Source organism: Lissotriton vulgaris, chromosome 7 (genome assembly GCF_964263255.1).
Source record: "Lissotriton vulgaris chromosome 7, aLisVul1.2, whole genome shotgun sequence".
In the NCBI taxonomy this organism is placed as follows: Eukaryota; Metazoa; Chordata; class Amphibia; order Caudata; family Salamandridae; genus Lissotriton; species Lissotriton vulgaris.
The window spans coordinates 939,258,487-939,278,372 of record NC_141695.1 but is presented as its reverse complement, the minus strand read 5'-3'; the positions used below and the strand labels follow the sequence as shown (position 1 = coordinate 939,278,372).

The window sequence follows — 19,886 nt, the reverse complement described above, 5'->3', positions numbered from 1 at the left end:
CCAGGTGACTATACATCAAAGAATCCTGCCAACACACACACACACACACTTTGTTGTTCAAGGCCATTCATGACATCAAACCTATCTATGTGAGGCAACCAGTATTTAGACATTTATGTCTGGGTCTCCCACTCTGACAGAGCCAAACACCTGGTTTCCACAGTAAAACACTCCTCAGACATTACTCCTGTAAATGACCAAGGATTTGATAGCCTTTTTCGCTTTGTTTGTGAAATGCACACCATGGTAAAAGACATTGAATTATACTATTTTCTCCTTTTGCAGACATCAACAAAGTTTGTGGCTTTTCTTGAAGGGATTTAGAAACGTACCACACTCACCTATTTTAAGAAACCCTTTCCTACTCATAATAGAACGGAATCTTAAGTTTGTCATTAACCCCTTCCACACTCATGACGAGCTGGGCTCGTCATGGTGTAGCCTCCTCATACACTGATGACGAGCCCAGCTCGTCATAAAACAATGAATAAAGCAATTTCCCAGCACAGGAGGGGAATTGCCTTAGCAGCCATGGAGTTAAGAAGTATCTTTCCCCTCATATAGCTCCTTTATTTTTTTTACTTCAACCTAAATTCCAGTTCAGAAAGTTTACATTTGTTATAATAAAAAATGCCTATTTAGATCTGATGAAAAGTTGAATTTTTTGGGTAAGGAGAATATGTGTTCTTGGATCTTTCCAAGGCAGCCCAGCTCAGGACTGCCCTATTGTGGGTTTGTGTGAGTCTTCTTGTTGAATGCAGCATGTGTTCATGGTCACTCCAACATGCCGAAAACTAGCAGAGCTTAAAAACATCAATCCAAGTGCCATGTAGAGACATTTGTGGAAGAGCCTGTTGATTTTGCTACACTTCCAGGACGAGGGACTAACATGAAGCAGGTCTCAGAGAGTCACTTGTCAGTTATTGAGTAACCTTACTTGAGCCAAATCAATAATTGGAGAGTGATAGAGTTTGTAGGGTAAGCACTTGGCTATGTTTGAACCTGACTCCACTGACAACCAAAATCCAGTGTAAGGATCGATTGATAGAGGTCTCAACAAAAAAAAATCGAATGCATTTTTAGGTCTCACCTAGGCAGTGCTTGGGCTGTCTCTTCGAGATAGGTTGTATTTAGGATATGTGCAAATGAATCAATTGATGGACGGAATGCTGGACAATGCAAACATTCACCCCCAGTCACAAGGATCTGGGTTTGATCCAACATTATTTTGCTCACAACCCCACCCCACTATGGACCCAGCCATATGCAAATCAGTCTTGACCCTGTTCCTTGTGGGAACAGTTCAGCCTGAACTGCCAAGCCAGGTTCTCCCTGGACCGAAAACAAGTATCCTGGGACCAGTTTCAGGGCATCACCCTTCATCAGCCAGGCTAGCTTGAATCCTGTGGTGTAGTGAGCACGGGACCCACGTCTGGGCATAGCCTTCCCACTTAGGGCCACATATGCAAAAAAAACAATTGATTAACGGAATGCTGGAAAATGTATATTGAGGATTTGGGCATTAAGCATCACCCATATTTCTAATTGGCTCCTTTAACTATCCTTTGTTATTGGTTACTTTCCATTGGTTATTATGGTCACTAGTCCCTCCTTTTTTTCTTTTGTAACCTCCCACGAGGACAGCCCCTGTTGCATGTGGTGTTACTCATCATGTTATTTATTACTCTATGAGCACTCTTTTTCGTTAAGGCTCAGGAGCTCACCCACACCCACACCCACACTTGCTCTCTCTCCTCGTAATTATAAACAACTACTCTTTATATTTGCTAACACTCGCTCCTGCTCCTTGGCTACAGCTCTACATCTGCACCCTTCACTGCTTGCCCACCCCAACCACCTCTCCGAGGTCTGTTTGTTTATTTCTTTAAATTGGTCTCTTCGCACTCCCAACACTGCTTGAACGCCTCTTCGAAATTGCTGATTTTTTATTTTATTTGTGTTCATATATCTCGGGCAGGACATTAAGAATTGCTAAGAATCACAGTATATTGAAGCAGCGCCAAGGCACGAACACTGGTCCTCAACTCCAGAGTCGGCAGCTCTGACCACTGAGCCACACCCTCTCCCTCGGGGGACAGCACAATATTATATATATTTGCTTGTTATGCAAACACTTTGCAATACAAACTACACACAGGCAAATTACAACGAAGAAATGCTAATAACCAAAGCTAGAAAAAAATAGTCATTCTTGCGTTGGGTATTAACATTTTTCCGTTGTAATTTGCCAGTGTGCATGTTTGCTTAACAAGCAAATATGTATAATATTGTGTCAATTAGTATTTACTAAGTGCCTACAATTTCATAACACTGGAAAAGTTATATCATACAAGCTCAAGTGCTGTGCGGTATATTTTCTGATTTATCAAAATGGCTGCCAGATTTACACCTACAAAGGATGGCTGAAATTAAAGTTGGCTACCATTAGCATGTGGGAAGTGTGGTCATGTGACAGTGCTTGAATGCCCACTAAAGATGACCACCAACATTCTGTTAAAAGGTGGCACGTGTCAGAACCGAACAGCATGGCTACAGCAGCATCAGCAAGTTACTTCTAAGACCAGAAGTGTGGTGCTTCCAGCTTCGGGAGGGCAGTCCGAGAATATCACCTATGGCATACATGCGCTCAGCTACAGGGAATCCTGCTACTGACATTCCCTGTAGTTGACACTGGCTTTACATATGTGTGACACACTGCTTGGGCTTTACAACTTCTGCTGGAGCACACATTTATTTTTATTCAATTGCTATAGTGCAGACAGGTGTTAAAGTGCTTGTCTCTCCTGCTGCACTGGAAGAGACAATACTGCTCCGGATGAGGTTACCCGGCCCCCATGTGATCCCTAAACAAGATGGTCCCATGCAATAAAAAAGCATAGCGTCTCCCTTGCTGCACCGGAAGAGACAACACTGCTCTGGGTGACGTTACCCAGCCATGGGCCAAAGCATCATTCATCCATATTCTTGCCTTTTGTCTTGGATTGAGCAACCCTGGTCACCATATAGCAACCATAAATTCAAAATAATAGACAGTGTCCCTGTTACTTGGAGATAAAGAGTACAGACAATGCCCTATATTGTAACAGACTCAAAGGAGGCAATCAGCATAACCTTGATCAGTACGGGGAACTTAAGTCTCATAACAACTGCCAAATGAACACATGCTGCTAGGAATGAAGAGGGCTGATATGCCATCCATACTTACACCAATGATTGCAAATGGTAGAATAAAAACAAAATACACAAATAATGCATTTAAAAATAGCTCTTTTATTATGAAAATGAATCATCTCATGCTGCAATCAGTAAAACATAATTCGCTTTGACTATCAGTACAGTTGAACTTTTTTTAAGTTAAAAAAAATAATTTTATTTGATATAAGGAGAGAATAACAAGGTGTCAATACAAAGTATAAAAATAGCATAAAATATAAGAAACAGTAGTAAGCAGTAGGAGCATTATAGTTACATACAATAGTGAAAACTAATCATGGACATTAGAACTAAATAAAGGAGAGGTAATAATTCCGAAAATATGGCTATGCAAAAGTAAATACATACAAGTGATAATGAAAGAAAGAAAGAATGTGAAGGGCAACCAAGGGGGTTTGGAGACCTCTTGCTGGGAAGGTTGTGGATGAAATGAGTGATTAGTACATACATCAAGGTAAAGTATGATAGGAAGCCATAAGTCCATACGCTTTGCCGCCATGTGAGCAGGAAAAACAAAAGCAGTATCTAGTCTATGGTTGTGACAAACATTATACCACCATGCTTTAAAGGATATGTTAGAGAAATTCTTCTAGTTGACTGTGATCTGCTGAAATGCAACAGCTAACAGTAAATCAATGATCTGAGTATTAAGTTCAACACCTTCCCAACAAGGAGAAATACTTCCCAAGAAAATGTTAATGTAAGAAAAAGGAATACGAGTGTGAAAAATTACATTGATTTGAGCCCAAACCTGCAACCAAAAATCATGAACAGATTTACAAAGGAACAACATGTGAAATAAAGTTTCTTGTGGGGAAGAACAAGACCAACAAATGTGTGAAGTTGTTGGAAAACGCTTATTAAGATCAAATGGTGTAAAAAGGAGCCTATTGTAAATGAAGAACTGGACTGTGTCAAGGTTGCCGCTCTAGAGGATTTGCGGATCTTAGTCCAGAGCTTGTCCCAGAAAGGAATGGACCAGGATGTAGCAAGGTCATGTTCCCAAAGTTCCTCCACTTTAGATTTGGGTCTAATGGAGTCTTTAGTATGAAGGTTCTTGTAAATAGAGGAGGCGTTGGGAGTGGTGCGCAGAAAGGAGTGGAGTTGTGAAGTGGGGGTAAGGGAAGTAGGAGAAGCATGTGTTTATAAAAGTCGGGCGTAAGTTGCCATTACTGTCTCTTTAAGTAGGAGATATTTGTGGGCAAAAGAAGCAGGCAGACCATAAGTGGAGCGAAGAGTTGGGAAGGGTATGAAAATAGAGTGTGAGAATAATTGGGAAATCCAAATTAACCCTGTTTGTCTCCAAGATTTCCAGTAAAAAGGTTTGCAACGAATCAGGAGGGACATGTTGTGCCAGATAGTGTAAGCAAGGAAATCAGCAACTGTCGCAGGAGGAGTGGGTGAAGAGGATAAAAGTAGTTTGGTGGTAAATTTATGAATGGGAGTGGGAATAGAGGAAGGTTTACGTGAAAATGAAATAAACTCAGCAAAAGAGAAGGGGGAAAGAAAGAGGTGCTCAACTTTAGCCCATAGGGGACAAGGAGAGATTGGGTCTTGTAGCCAAAAGGAAGCCTGTCGTAGCGAAAACGCCTTATGGTAAACTGGGAAACCGGGAAGGTAACTGCGCCTTCAGACTTGGGGTGTATAAGCCTAGCGAGGGACATTCTAAGTTTTTTGTTGTTCCAGAGAAAAGATATCAAGACTGAGTTAATCTTCTTAAAAAACTTGGAAGGGATAGATACTGGGATGTTAGAAATAGTATAAAGGATTATAGTAGATAACATCATCTTGATGGTGTCAAGACGGCCCCACCAAGATAAGTAAAGAGGATGCCATCTAGTCGTTAAGTCCGATACTTTTTGAATACATTTATTTAAACAAAGGGAAACCGTTCCTGAAATGGAGGGGGTAACATGTAGGCCAAGGTATTTGATGTGTGAAGAATTCCATGTAAAATTAGAGGCACTAAAATCAGGCTTGAAAGTAGACTTCGTCAAGGGTAAAATCTCACATTTATCATTATTAAGCTTATAGCCAGATATCCGGAAATAATCTTTCACTTCATCAAGGAAGGCAGGAATTGATTCAGTGGGGTTGGATATAAAAAGTGAAATATCGTCAGCATATGTGGCAAGCTTGACTTGAGAATTCAAGGTTTGAAAGCCTTAGACGTTAGGGTTCTGACGGAGCTTGGATAAGAAAGGCTCCAAAGCCAGGTTAAAAAGAAAGGGGCTCAAGGGACAACCCTGACGGACACCTATGCCCAGGTCAAAAAAGGAGGAGACCAAGCCATTAGCGCATACTGCCACACGTGGGTTGGAATACAATAAATAAATCAAAGAGATGAATTTAGGGCCAAAACAAAACCACTTAAGGGTATGGAAAAGATAGGACCACTCAACCCTATCAAATGCTTTCTCAGCATCTAGGGCAATCGCTGCTAGGGAATAGGGCAGGTGTTGGGATTTTGATAGGACATTAAACAAAAGTCTAGTATTATCGGTGATAAATCGACCCTTGACGAAGCTGGACTGTTCCTCACCCAAGAGTTCCGGAAGTAGAAGGTCAAGACGCGCTGCGAGTGACTTAGCGAATATTTTATATTCAATATTGACCAGAGAAATGGGCCTGCAATTTTTGCAATACTGAGCATCTTTTCCTTCCTTGGGTATTAGGCAAATTTGGGTGTCAGAGAAAGAACCTGAGGAGGCACCTAAGGCAACAAATGTATCAATAAGAGAGTGTAATTTTGGGATAAGTAACTTTGAGAAATAAAGGAAAAATTCAACAGTGAGACCGTCTGGACCGGGGGCTTTGTCTTTTTTGAGAAGTTGGAGTGCTGTAAGTAATTCTCGCTGGGAAATATCCAATCCTAAGTGAGAAAGATCAAGAGGGAAGTTATCAGGTTTGTGTATGGTAGAAAAGAAACGATCTAGAGATTGGGAGGAGGGCTGGGTTTCAGAAGAATACAGGGTTTTGTAGAAAAGGGAAAACTCAGTGAGAATATCAGCATCTTTGTGTTTAAGGTCGGAATGAGTATCATAGATGGACTCAACATTCAATTTATTGTGTTTGACTTTCAAATAGTTGGCTAAAATTTTCCCTGCTTTATTCCTGCCCCCATAAAACTTTGCGCTTGATTTCAATAAATACAAGGAGGCATCTTCTGTGGATTGTTTGTTGAACTTCATTTTGGCATTGACAAGAGCTGTTAAACTGTCTTGTGAGTGTGAAGTGAAATAGGCGAGTTCCAATTTCTTAATATCTTGGAGTAGATTCCCAGTAAATTTGCGGGCAATTTTCCGTTTTTTTGCCACACATCGAATTATAAAATATCTCACCGCAGCTTTAAAAGTATCTGATATGGTGTGCTTAGGGATAGAAGGGGTGTCATTGATTAGAAAAAAATCTTCAAAGGAGGCAGTGAACTTGGAATCCAAAAGAAGGGCATTATTAAAACGCCACCTTTTAGGTCCAACAGGCTTAGGGAGTATATCAAGATGAACTAAGACAGGGGCATGATCCGATAGTAAAATTGGACCAATTTCGGCATTAGTAAGAGTCTGGGCAATATTGTGAGTAGCAAAAATATAATCAATCCGAGACTGGGAATGATGGCAAGGAGAGTAAAAAGTAAATTCTCTTGCCGTCGGATTGCAAAGGCACCAAGTATCAATGAGTTTGAGTTGGGAAATGGCTAGAGCAAAAGGTTTGTGAGATTTATTTGGGACATATGAAGCTTTAGAAGATCTGTCAAAGAAGGGATCCAGGGGTTGGTTACAATCACCAGCCAAGAGGAAGTTATCATCAACAAATCAAGTGATGTGTTGAGATAGCATATGCCAAAATATAGGGTCACCACCTGTGGGGGCGTAAACATTGAGAAAAGAAATTAGAACACCTCTAAGAGACAGTTTAACATGTAGCCATCGGCCATCAGCATCTGATTCCTGATTAATCAAGGAGTGGGATAGGGATTAACGACATAAAATAGCTACTACGTTTCGTTTGTCATCTCCCTGGGAATCATAAACCTCACCCACCCAGCCTCTCTTAAGATTTGCAGATTCTGCATCAGATAGATGAGTCTCTTGCAAATATGCAACATCAACATTTAATCTAGCTAGGTGAGACAAAATTCTTTGTCGTTTGATTGGGGAATTAATACCCTTAACATTCCATGTAACTATTTTCAATGACATAATATATAAAACATAGTGAGATAGACATGGTGAGCAAATTCAAAGAGAAAGCCCAAGAGAAAAGATAAGCGGAAGAGAAATAAATAATGATGAATGGCAAAAACGTAGGAGAAAAAGAATGGGAAAAGAGGAGAAAGTACAAGAAAAAGGAGGAAGAAGAAATAGTAAGTAAAAGAGAAAAGAGAAGTGAGAGAAAGCATGTATATGTTAGGAAAGGAAAAAGAAGGTAGAGACGTAAACAGGAAAGCATGAGCATAATTGGAGTAAAACATAATAATGTCCATGAACCGATACAAAAGGAGAATGTGAAGAAATCAAGCAATGAAGGGGAAGGCAAGAAAAAGAAGAGACAAATAAAGAAGAGAGGAATAAGCAGAGGAGTAAATAGGGAAGACAAAGAGTGCTAGACAAATACGTGCGAAAACAGAAGAGTAGGGTAAATAGTCCCAAAGATTAAATGACAGAAAATGAAAGAAGAAGAAGTAAAAAAGTAGAAGCCAGTAGAAAAAAAGAGACACCTTTAAACAGGAGAGAAATGGGGAGGAAGTCGGGAAAGAGGAAACGAGGGGGAAAACAAACATGTTGAACAAAAAGGGAGAATGTACTTACAGGGAGTATAGGTAAGAGAGCACAATCAGGAAGAAGATCGAAAGTGAAAGGAGGGGGGGGTAGAGCCAACTGGAGGAGGCAGGGCGTCCAGGGTCAGCAAGCCACCCAGCCGGAGGGACAACACGGAGCACGAAGTATAATCTGTGGAAACATGAGGACAACATTAGGAGAATGAATCAATAAAGATAAGAGACAACAAGGAGATCATATCATCAGAAATAATAAAGAAGAAAAAGGTAGACATAAAAGAGATAGAAATACACACATAAGTGTACAGGAGAAAAAAGTACAACCGCTAAGAAGCCAAACGAGGAGAAACAACAACAACTTAGAGAAATCATGGAGGAAAAGTGGAGGAGGGACCAGAAAGGTCCATGTCAGCAGCTCGGCAGGAGTTCAGGAAGCTCTGAAGTCGGACTGGATCTTCGTAGGTCGTTGTTTTATTATTGTAGGTGACCTTAAAGAGGCATGGGTGAAAGAGTCCATATCTGGCACCGATGGAGCGAAGATCAGATCTCATATCCAGGATGGCCTTACGACGACTAGCCGTGGTTCTAGCAAAATCTTGCGCAAAAAACAATGAGGATCCCGACCAGGTAGGATGAGGAGACGCCCTGGCTGCTGAAAGGACCTTTAAGAGGTCCGTATATTCTAGAAAATACATGATGACGCCTCTCGGCCTCGATGAAGTAGAAGTAGAAGATGAAGCACGGCCAAGTCTGTGGGCCCGCTGTATGTTGAGCAGTGTCCTCCGGCATACGCAAACGTTTAGGTAGAAAAGACTTGAAGAAAGCAATGGGGTCATTCCCCTCGCAACCTCTCACCAGGCCGTAAATGCGTAAATTATTACGCCTGCTACGATTTTCAAGGTCCTCGACCTGTTTTTGACAAGAGGAAATCTGCGAATGCATGTGAGAACCCTTAGTAGATGACTCCTGAAGAGAAGAAACGCTGCGTTCCACTAATGTGACTCTCACGTCCATTTGTGACCAGTTATCGGTCAGAACCTGTAGCTTGGCGTTGGTTTCCTCCATAAAGGGGCAAAGTGCTCTTATCTCCTCCAACGACAGCTCCATGGATATGGTGGCGGCAGTATTAGTAGGTGAAGGAGGGTCCTTTTTCAACCTTTTGGTAGTGCCTTTCCCCGAGGTCTTCGCGGAATGTTCCATCGTAAGATGCGATGTAGAGGCGAGAGGTGATTGAGAAGCTTCTAAATGAGCTAATGAGGAGAACACCTTAGAATTCTTGATGAAGACGTGCTTTGAAGCCTTAGTGACGCAGTCTGGCGTGAGCTTGCCCATGGAATTGCAGGCACCACTGATGAGAGAAGTGTGGCTCACTGGTTAAAGGAGGCAGACCTGGAAGCAGAGGTCACCCCGGGACCAGGGTTCAATTCTCGGCTCGGAGGGGTCTTGAGTCCTAAAATGTCCATGGACTCGACAATTCTTGCTCCGGTGCCTACTCGATTCACTTGTTCACACTCTGCGACTCTGGGCAATAGCTTGCTTAATCTCCACAACAGCCCCTCGTGGCGGGATGCCTGGCTTTCACCTTGTGGATACCCTGCCGGGGTTATCTCACAGGGGAATACCAGGACGGGTTCCCTAAGCAAGCACTTAGAGACCGGTTGGTGATGTGCGCTATATAAATTCCTGTACATGAGAGCACCAAGCAACACACTTGGAGGATCTGTGCAACCTCCAAAATATTAAAATGACAGCAGGAGGTTATAAAGAAAGAAAGAAAAAAAAGATGAAAGAGAGTCTCTCACGAAGCAAGGAAGGTTGGTGGAAACAACTGCCACAGGCGATGGATTCAAGAAAGAGATGAGAGGATTCACAAAATGGCTGCCATAGCTAAAAAACTAAGGAAAGTGGAGGCAACATCCATGAAAGGAGGAGGAATAAAAGGTGGCAAGCAAGGAAAGTCTATAGATGATGAGTTATGGCCCATTATGAGGAAAAAGGGAAGCGCTGAACATCCTGAGAGGGCGCCAGAGGCAGGAGTATGTTGCACCTTAAAAATCGGCTCTTGAGCACAAAATGGCGATCGCGGCCGTCATGGAGCTGCGACCGAGAAGTCCTGAAGCAAAAAAGTGGCAAAGCAAGCCTCAAAGAGCCGCAAAAGGGACTCACTGCATTCTTGAAGACTTCCTACAGCAAAATCCTCTGTCCGCGGGTCCGAGGGGAAACGTGAACCGCCTGTGTCCTCCGACTGGGACGGAGTGCTCACGCCGGCGCCGCTATCCTGATCGGGCGCTAACCCACGCCCCCTACAGTCGAACTTTTGACATCATATTTTTTTGACGACACAGCCCTTCATTTACATAGCACTTGGCTTCTGACAGCAGCGTCTAAAAATGGTGCCAGATTGTGACAAACTCCGGGACGGCTGTGGTATGTGAACATGTACCCACAGGGGACACGTTGGTACCACAAATTAATTTCACCACTACACAAATATGCCAAACAATACCACCCCACACAATTCCAATACAACACACATAATTCACTCCACACCACGTACATCCACAACACTCCAAGCAAAAACACATGGGTAAAATACATTATCATTAAGACTCCCTGTTTTCCGTTTTTACAGATTTTTACAGATAAATACAGACAGAAAACATGTATTTTTTTGTCTGTATTTATTTTTAAATGTGGATAAAACGGAAACTGGGTTGTTTTTTTGAGTTATTCTAAATACTGTCTGCCATGACTGTCAGTCCAGTAGCGGCGTGGATTGATAAGGGGGGGTAAACAAGAAGCTAATATTAGTAAAAAGTCTTTAACAGCAGTTGATATGCACAAGGCTGATACTGAAAATCGCATAATTTCATATAAGTGCATTAATATATCTTTTGCTGGTGTTTACAGCATTGAAACCTAGTAGGCATTCAAATAGGAGTGCATATTTACTGGTTAAATAAATGTGGAAATTTACTAATTTCAGCTTCATTTTTTCATAAAACCCCAAATAAATATTGATAAATGCAGATACAATTAGCAAAAAAGATATGGATAAATACAGATGGAAATGTCTCAAAAATAAATACCATGGGCTAGATGAATCAAGCCGTTTGCATGTTTTGGCATGTAACAAAAATTCGCAAAATAAGGAATCGCAAAAATGTGCGATTCCTTATTTTGCTTAAGCATTTAAGGAATCGCAATTTTGCATGTATGTGCGCCATATGCACAAACATGTAAATTTCAGGGGTGCAGCAGGGTGTCCTTGAGACACCCCTGCACCCTTGAAATTATTCTCAATTTGCGAATCGCAAATTGAGAATTATTTCACAATCATTCCTTTGGGCCTCCTGACCCATAGGAATGAATGGGAAATTATTCCTTAATTGCGAATTCCCAAATTGCGAATTCTCAAATAAGGAAGATTAAGAAATCGCTAAAAAATAGCGATTTTCTACATATATCCCATTTTGCAATTTCTAAATAGCGATTCCTTAAAAATCGCTATTTAGAAATCGCAAAAGGGTATGTTGATACATCTACCCCCATAAAACTGGGAGCCCTAATTATCATTTACAACGCCAGTAGCTATGACTCTTGTAAATGCGAGCCCCATTTCAATGCAAATGCTTGTTAACTCATTTGTGGGCCATTGTTAGCAGCTAGGAAATCTACAGACTGATTCTGTATACATTCCAGTGTATATATCACAGTGGGTTATTCATACTAGTACTTCATTGTAGGATGCTTCATATATGTCTCACAAACAGAGTTTTGGAACAAATAAGACCACAGGACGTATAATGTCAGAATATTGGTAATTTGTCAGTACGCCAAATTTAATTTCCAGATATTCTGATATTTTATTCATGTTTTACTCTGTCTTGTATGTTTCTAAAAAAAACTGTTGATGGAAAAGTACATATCAGAAAGGTATGTTCGAGGCATTTCAGTGGAATATTTCAACAAATATGGCAGTATGTCAATGCACAGTACCAAAGAATGACCGTGGAGAGAACGTGGGCGGCTGTTTTCACGACAGTACGGAATGAGTGAAATTCAAACAAAATATTTCTGAAACAAACAATAAATACATAGTGAGGTTTATCTGCTGCATCATTATGAAATCTGTGTGATATGGAACACAGAAATGAGTGGCTCTGTGCCACTGACTCAAAGGCAGCTGGGATGTGAACACCGTCCTCCCAGACGCCTGTTGTGCCCTGGCTTCTTGCGTTTGGATCAAAAGATTTTATGAGACTCTCTCTCGAGAAAATACATCAGATTAGCGCTAGGCCTCTTTTCAAACATACATTTCCCCTCTCACCCTCCTCCTGGGTGCTCGCTGCGCCTCCTCCAAGTGCAGCACCTTTTATATTAGCATTTCAAAGGAAGCATTACCTAGATAGTCGGTTTCCTGGAGACCAACACTCAAGCATGCAGTAATTGCAGACACCTGAGGAGGGTGAAATGGGGGTTTCAATCTCTGCTTTCAGTGCATTTGTTTTTGTGCTATATAAAGGTTAGCGTTGCGAAGGCTTTTTTTTTTTTTTTTTTGCTTGTTCCCGCTAATCCCCATGATTTATATGTATTACATCTTTCACTCAATGCCTGGTACCGATTTCAAAATTCAGCTTCCAAATTGATATCTTGTGTACTTAATGCTCGATGCAAATAGAGATGTGTCACACTGGCGGCTGAGGGCTATTTTCCTTTGTAAACATGCAGAAAAAACGTTTAGTGAAAGATGGTTGCAGCGTAGAGCTGAAATGAATACTAATTTACATTGATGAATGCTGACATGGGGAGCTGGCGATCTCGTCGAGCTGGGCCCGCTTTGCAGCCAGTAAGTATAACGTTCCAAGAGCCTGAAAAATGACGATTGTTTACTCATCTTTTGCTGACAACTTACATAATGCATATTTTATTTGTTTATTTATGATTTATTTTAGTTTTTAATTACCGTTGGCCAGGGCACAAGTCCTATAAATAGAAGTGGGGGGACTGACAATATGCAAATGACCTCATGACGTCATGTGCTGAACGTGTCCTGGTGTCTGAAAATTACACCGGGACACATTAAGCATATTTCTGTGGAGCCCAGCTTCTTGGCTGGGGGGACAGCGTCCACCCGGTGAAAAGAGTGGGGGGACGCCATGTACCTGCGTGGACCCCCGACTCGAGCCCTGCCTTTGGCACACTAGGACACACCTGCCAATTTGTAGAACAATCTGTTCTACAAGTGTGGGGAGGGGACGGGGCATTGAAGGGCCAGGGCCTCGTACAGAGAAGTACTTAGGAGGCACTTTTGAACCCCACTCCGCCCCCAAGCCCCCTCCTTCCAAGAAAAAAAAAAAGCTTGCTGAGGCTAGTGCAGATGTCCCGTGGTGGTTTCATACCTCTTAATGGACTTCGTCCAGTTCAATGCCTCTACAAAATTAGCTGGAAAACCACAATTTTCAGTGATTTTCAGATGTTTTTCTCTGCCTGGGTGACCATGTGATGGGAGTCTATATCCAGTGGCGTAGGGAGGGGTGTGCGGTGGGTGCAGGCTGAGGGGGTGACAAAATGGCAAAAATGTGTTTTAAACATATTTTTGTCGTTTTGTCATTTTCTGCACTGGGTTCCGCCTGACCTTGCTAAGCCACTGCTGATATTGTGTGTCACACTGTGGCACCATGTGAGGTGGCAGGTATGCTAGGAGAAGAAAAACTCACCCAAGGTACAGTGGCGCTGGAACAATTTTAGAGTGGGGATTTTGCCAGCCACAGCCCGTGGAGGGAGTTTCGGTGGGGCAGAGAGGCGGGGCGGGGGAGGGGCAGGTTGGGGGGTGCTAAAAACCAGAGTATGGATAATTGAAGGTAAGTAAACAATTTAATAAATAAAACAAATTTCGTAGCACACCCTGCATCACATTTTGCGATGCAGGGCGTGCTACGAAATTCGTTTTATTAATTAAATTGTTTACTTACCTTCAATTATCCATACTCCGGTTTTTAGCACCCCCACCCTGCCTCTCCGCTGCCCCGCCTCTCCGCCCCACCGAAACTCCCTCCACAGGCCGTGGCTAGATTTTGCCACAGGGACTGTAAAAAATACAAGATTCATACAAAAAACAAGTATAGCAATGTGCAATGCCCATTCAGCAGGAGAGTGGGAATGGTGTGGCGTGTAGCTGATGGTGCATTTTGGAGCACTGGTGGGGTAACGCACTGTCATTTGCAGACAGCACATTTTCCAATGAAATGGTCTCAAAATTTGCATAGACATGCTGTTTTACCGGTAAAAATAAATAGCACAAAAACGAATATATGCAGTTTCAGTGAACATTTTTCATTTGCTCGTCGCCAAGTAGTGTCTTAACCGCATGCGCACTAGCGGGTTTTCCCGCTGCGCGCTGAAATTTGAAAATCGCGGCTTTCGTGACAAAGCCAGCTCGTCATGCGCGCAGCGCAGGTAACGCCCATGACGAGCTGGCTTTGACATCCGCATCGAAGGGGTTAATTTCTTTTGATTCTATTAAAATCTTTGTGTACATCACACTTCAGGAATACAAAAAAGTTATTCATTTTTGCCTTCCTAATTGCTGATATAATTTGAAATGTATCTAGTTTTTTCCAAATTTTTAAATGTGGTTGTGTGTTCGGGAAAAAAATGACATGCTACTGTCATTTCCTTTCGTTGCATGTTCCGCAACAGGATTGTCACCTAGATCACTTTTACAACATTTTCTCACTGTGCTGTCTGAAAAAAATATGTGTACCCTCCAGTTTCCGAATAAGCAGCAATTTGTCAGAAGATATAGCCTGATATTTGACCTTTGTCTTTGAACTAACAGCGACTGTGACAGGATACACCGAAAAATTAAAGGAATCTTTATTGTTCATTCACATTCTGAACTCCAGCATTATTATTTCAGGGGTGCTGGAGCACCCCCAGCATCCCTGCTTCCTGCAGCTTCCACAAATGAGAAAGCCACAAAAAACACAGGGTATTGTCACTGGATTTGCATAGTATGAGACAAGGTGGTTCTTTGAGAAGAGGAAGGGATGGGTTTTCTCTGAATGACATAAGGGCGGAGTCTGTGCTGATGTGCATAGACATACTGTTGCAGAGTTAAGGCCAATAACTGAGAAACATCTGTCGCCACCGTTGACCTGTTAGGATTGGTGGTTCATAGGCAATAATGGTTGATGGAATATCCTCTTGTGGAGACCTATCTGGCTGTATTTGCAGTGCATCTGAAAGTGGTCATGAACATGGCTTGTAAAATGAAGATATGATGGGGAGGTTCAGAGGGTAGCACTGAGTCAGTCTCCTATGTTCAATTCTGTGTCCATTTGGCAGCTGTGATTTGTCTTGTTTGGGCCATGCTCATGTGGTGTTTGAGTGCTTCTATGTTTGGGATTTATTACTGAGCTAATAGCAATAGTATGTTGCTCTCGATATCAACCAGTACATAGGCAAATATTGTGGTTCCTTCAAAGTACTCTCAGGAGTTAGTCTGATCTTTGATGATTCTGCTCACTTGGGTCTTTAAACACAGGCTACCTGTTGGTTTTGGAGAGAGTTGCAGTGAACACGGAAGAGGATCTCCGTTTTAGAGCAGTTTAGTTTGAGTCTGCAATGTCCCACTCAAAGTTTTAGGATACTTAGACACGTCATCGCTACGTGGAAGCTTCAGGGTTTCTTCTGAAGAGGAGAAAGGTTTAAAGTCAAGGAAAAAAATAATCGGTCAGTTTTTGCAATAAGGGTCTGTTGTATCAAAATAATCACCCCACCCCGAAATGTATCTTTCATATTTTTGTTTAGTGTTTGCACCTGCTCTACTAGCCAAAGTACATTTTGTTGATTGTTGATAGACCAGTTGATTTAAAGGAAATAAAAGCTTAAAATATAAACTTTGTTGAAATTCCATTCAAATGCAAACGTTATAACTACCGTTGGGCAGAGGTTTTCATTTTTGCTTTAATCTTTTTTTAAGAACAACATGCTTACATTTATTTTATGACTACGTCCAATGTCATCAGCTTCCCATACATAGGATAGGTGGCGATGATGATATAGTGAGCAAATTAGTGAGAACCTGCCAATCGCCTCCTGGTGGTTACTTACGTGAGGCACACTTATGCTTTTCTTCTAAGGGTGTCTTATGCCTGCACGAGACTTTTCTTGCATTTACAGTTTACACACACAGGGATGTTTTTTTAGATCTACACTAGAGACAGCACAATCTTAGATATAGATGAAGTGGGCCCTGAAATCCTGTATAAAAAGGATTTGACTGAAGGTTCAGTCGCTGCTACAGAAAACTGCATATCGCTGCCACTCCCATCCCGCTTGGCAACCAGACAGGGCTCGTACAATATTGCCTGGTTTTCTGCCCCATCTGCTGTCCAGTAACATGTTTCAGTCCAGATCGTGGTCCTATCATGCCCCCAGCCCGCGTCACCAATGCTGACTTGTACTTTGGAAAGAACTCCTCATTTTTCAGTGTATATATCCTGCCAGCTGGCCAGTACCATTTTTCAATCCAGGCCTTGAATCTATTGCGCCCTTGGCCCACGTCACCAACATCGACCTGTACTTTGTACTATAGCCCACATATGCTTGATACGTGTATCCATAGTCAATATTCAGAGCAGCTGGCTCTACTTTGATCAGTGCTTGCCTTGGTTCCTCTCTCCTACCAGGACTCATCCCATGGTGAATTGCACTCCTCCACAGGCATTTTTGTCTCAGTCATACAAATGTAAGTCCTGATGATGATCCCCAGATTGTAATGAGGGATCGAAACGTCGTCGACATCGAGTACCATGACTGAGTTGTCAGGCCCTCATTATAATTTGGCCAGAATTTTCAAGTCCCTGTGTGAACCTCTGTTTGTGCAGGCATCAAAATTCCAAGTTGTGTGATATAGTGTATGTGGTAATTACCCAGTGCATGAAATGTCTCCCTCTTTGTTACATTTCGGTAAGTCAAACGTTTTTGGCATTTAAGTGGGGAAAAGTGTATAGTATTTACCATACTATGTGGATTTTGGTGCAGCAAGTACCAATATCCACGTAATTCTCCGAAAATTTGTGATAGGTGTTATTTATCACACCCACTAAATAGCGTACCCTGGTCTATAGTTATTTTTGATGTGCGAGAAATAACATATTGATTCAGACAAACACAAAATAAGGGCCTAATTCCGTTACACAGAAATGGAATACAAAAAATATGTTTTTCTAAAATCAATAGCGCAAAATACTGCAGCATTTTTATTTTATGGGCAATGTTTATTCCCAAATATTGACTCACTATATCTGAAACTGAACGCTGTATTTGTTGTACACATTATTAAAACACTGTGAAAAAATCATTCTTTGAGTTAATGAAGAGAAAGAGACATGTAACTTGCTTTTATCTGTGTAACCGTGACACATTCCAGATGCATGGATATGAAGGATACACGCTATATTTGACAACATTGTAATTGCTTTTTAGAATGTAAAATTTGACATTGATTTTAAAAATGTACTATGTCAATTTGTGTCGTTCTAACTGTTACATGTTTTACAATTTTAGAACCTGGAGGAGGAGAAGTTTCCCCCCCAGTGGGAGCCGGTGTGAACAGCAACAGCTGGACCTTCAAATATGGACCTGGACCTGGACCTGGACCTGGAAACCAAAAACAACCAGGGCCAATTATCCCGCCTGATTTCCCTGACAATTTCATCATCCCAGGGTCTCCCGCCATTATTTCCATTCGACAGGACCAGCCATCCAGCCAAGCCGCTGACAAAGGTAACTTCATAACTTTTGGAAAGAAAGAGGAGACGAAGAAGAAAAAGAAAAAGAAGAAGGGAACCACCAAGACAACTGACAAAAAGGAAAAAGGCAACAGCACTACTGACAACAGTGACCAGTGAAGGGAAATTCAGTTACCAGATTTTTTTTGTAATGATGGCCGATATTTCCTATGTAGCAAATCCCAACTTCTTCCTATTCTTAGTACAGCTCACCTGTACACATATTTATACAATAAGACCAGGACATTTGCTATGTATGTCTATGTTCTAAACGGGTTCTTTTGTCTTCAAAGGTATGTTGAGCCTGGTGCCAGCCATTTTCCTTCACTTTATTATTAGCGTAAAAAATAAAGCTAACAGTTTTGCTACCACTGCAGCAAAAGGGATGCATATTCAAGGGATGTTGGGATCGCCATATTTTGATTGTGGTATCCTGTCACTATTTTAGACGTGGGGCGTGTGTATGTTTGACCGGTTCGTGTTTGGTTTTGTTTGATAAGAAGGAGATTGTGTCCAACTGGAAATTTATTCTGGGTAGGATAAGAGTATGAAAATCAGAGAGCAAATGTAATATGTAAAGCGATGAACTAATGAGCATGATGCTCGAAGCATCTTTGCGTTTGGTGGACAGATATATCGGGATGTGGGAGTGATACACTTTTTCCTAAATTTTAGTTAATATATTTAATACGTTGAAGCATAGGCAAGAAACAAGTTAAACTCTTTAGTAGGTGTGTTTTAACATGCAGCCAACGACTTGGTGCTCTTATAGCGCATTAACATAGGGCTGTTGCCAAATAGAAATGTGCTGACGCAAAGCAAAAACAAAATGTTGACTGATGTCAAGTAACATATTCCCTGTGGTGTATAAGGGGTGGCCTGTCCGCCAATAAATGTGGCAGGATGTGGTATGTTTACCTTTTAACTTCCAAACCCCACCTTATGTAAGATTTAAATTTAGTATGCCCTTGTAAAGATCAGGTATTTCCCTCAACGTATATAACCCCAGGGGAGACAACCGATGCCTAAGATACGTGTTCATTAGTGAGGAGAGAGAGAGTAATTTCAATACACACATGCTGTCCCACTGAATCCAACAGACACACCTCTACAGCCATTACAATGTATACTTGCTGCTATTAAAGTGCTTTAGAAAAATTGCCTGAAACATCTGTATTATATCAACCACCTGCCAATCACACCTTTGTCCTGTGTAGTCACACAGTGGCTGCCGTTTGCATGTATTACTAATAATAACAAGAACCACATGTTTGCATTTATCTGCACTTTGAGTACACAAGATCTTGTTAAATGGCATTTAATTGTTACAAGTGCAGGATAAGCAGTACTTCCCGTACACATCATACAATCTACTAACGTTCTAACTATGTGCAGTAACCTTGTGTCACCTCCCCACAGTCCCTTTCGGTTTCATTTAATTTTTTTATGAGAATATGAACTGTTGACCCTACTAACACATTATGTGGAACTAAAGTATGTATGCTCTATGCTCTTATGAAACCCCAAACATATTTATTCTGTGCTCGTGTATGTGAATGGAATTGCAACTATTACCCATAGTTGTCTTTAAGCTTTATTGTTGAATGTAAAATTCATATTGCATTTCCTTTTTGTACACTTGTGAAAAAGTGGAGTAGTGTTGATTTTTTAAATCACTGTTTATCAATTTTTGTTTATGAAACACACAGTAAAATATCTTTTTAAAACAATAAATCTGCGGATTGAAGTCGTTTATTAATTGATTTTTGCTTTTTCCTCAAATAGGAAAGAAGTGCAATTCAGCTGATTGAAATTACTTTACTGTATTGCACCTCTATCAAATCTTGAGTACAGAGAAATACATACATACATGTGTATATATATATAAAAAAAAAAATATATATATATATATATATATATACATATACATACTCGTTGCTTGCTTACACCCATTGCGGCTCCAATCAGAGGGCGTGTTGTCGGTTTCAGACCAACCAAGCCAGGTCCGATTAATTTTCTAAACCACCTCAAAAACAAGGAATGACGACGCTGTGTTCTGGCCACATTCAAAA

At 41.3% G+C, this 19,886-nt stretch overlaps 1 protein-coding gene across 9 annotated transcripts in view; it reads left to right on the top strand.

Moving 5' to 3' along the window:
- LOC147702773 (protocadherin alpha-C2-like) overlaps positions 1-19,548 on the top strand; it is an 868,304-nt gene extending 848,756 nt beyond the window's left edge. For all 9 annotated transcript variants that reach the window (XM_086931373.1, XM_086931374.1, XM_086931371.1 and 6 more), the window contains exon 4: positions 17,591-19,548. In XM_086931373.1, coding sequence (XP_086787499.1) covers positions 17,591-17,934 — 344 coding nt within the window. In that variant the 3' untranslated portion in view covers positions 17,935-19,548. The remainder of the gene's footprint in view (positions 1-17,590) is intronic.
- Positions 19,549-19,886: the final 338 nt, after the last annotated feature.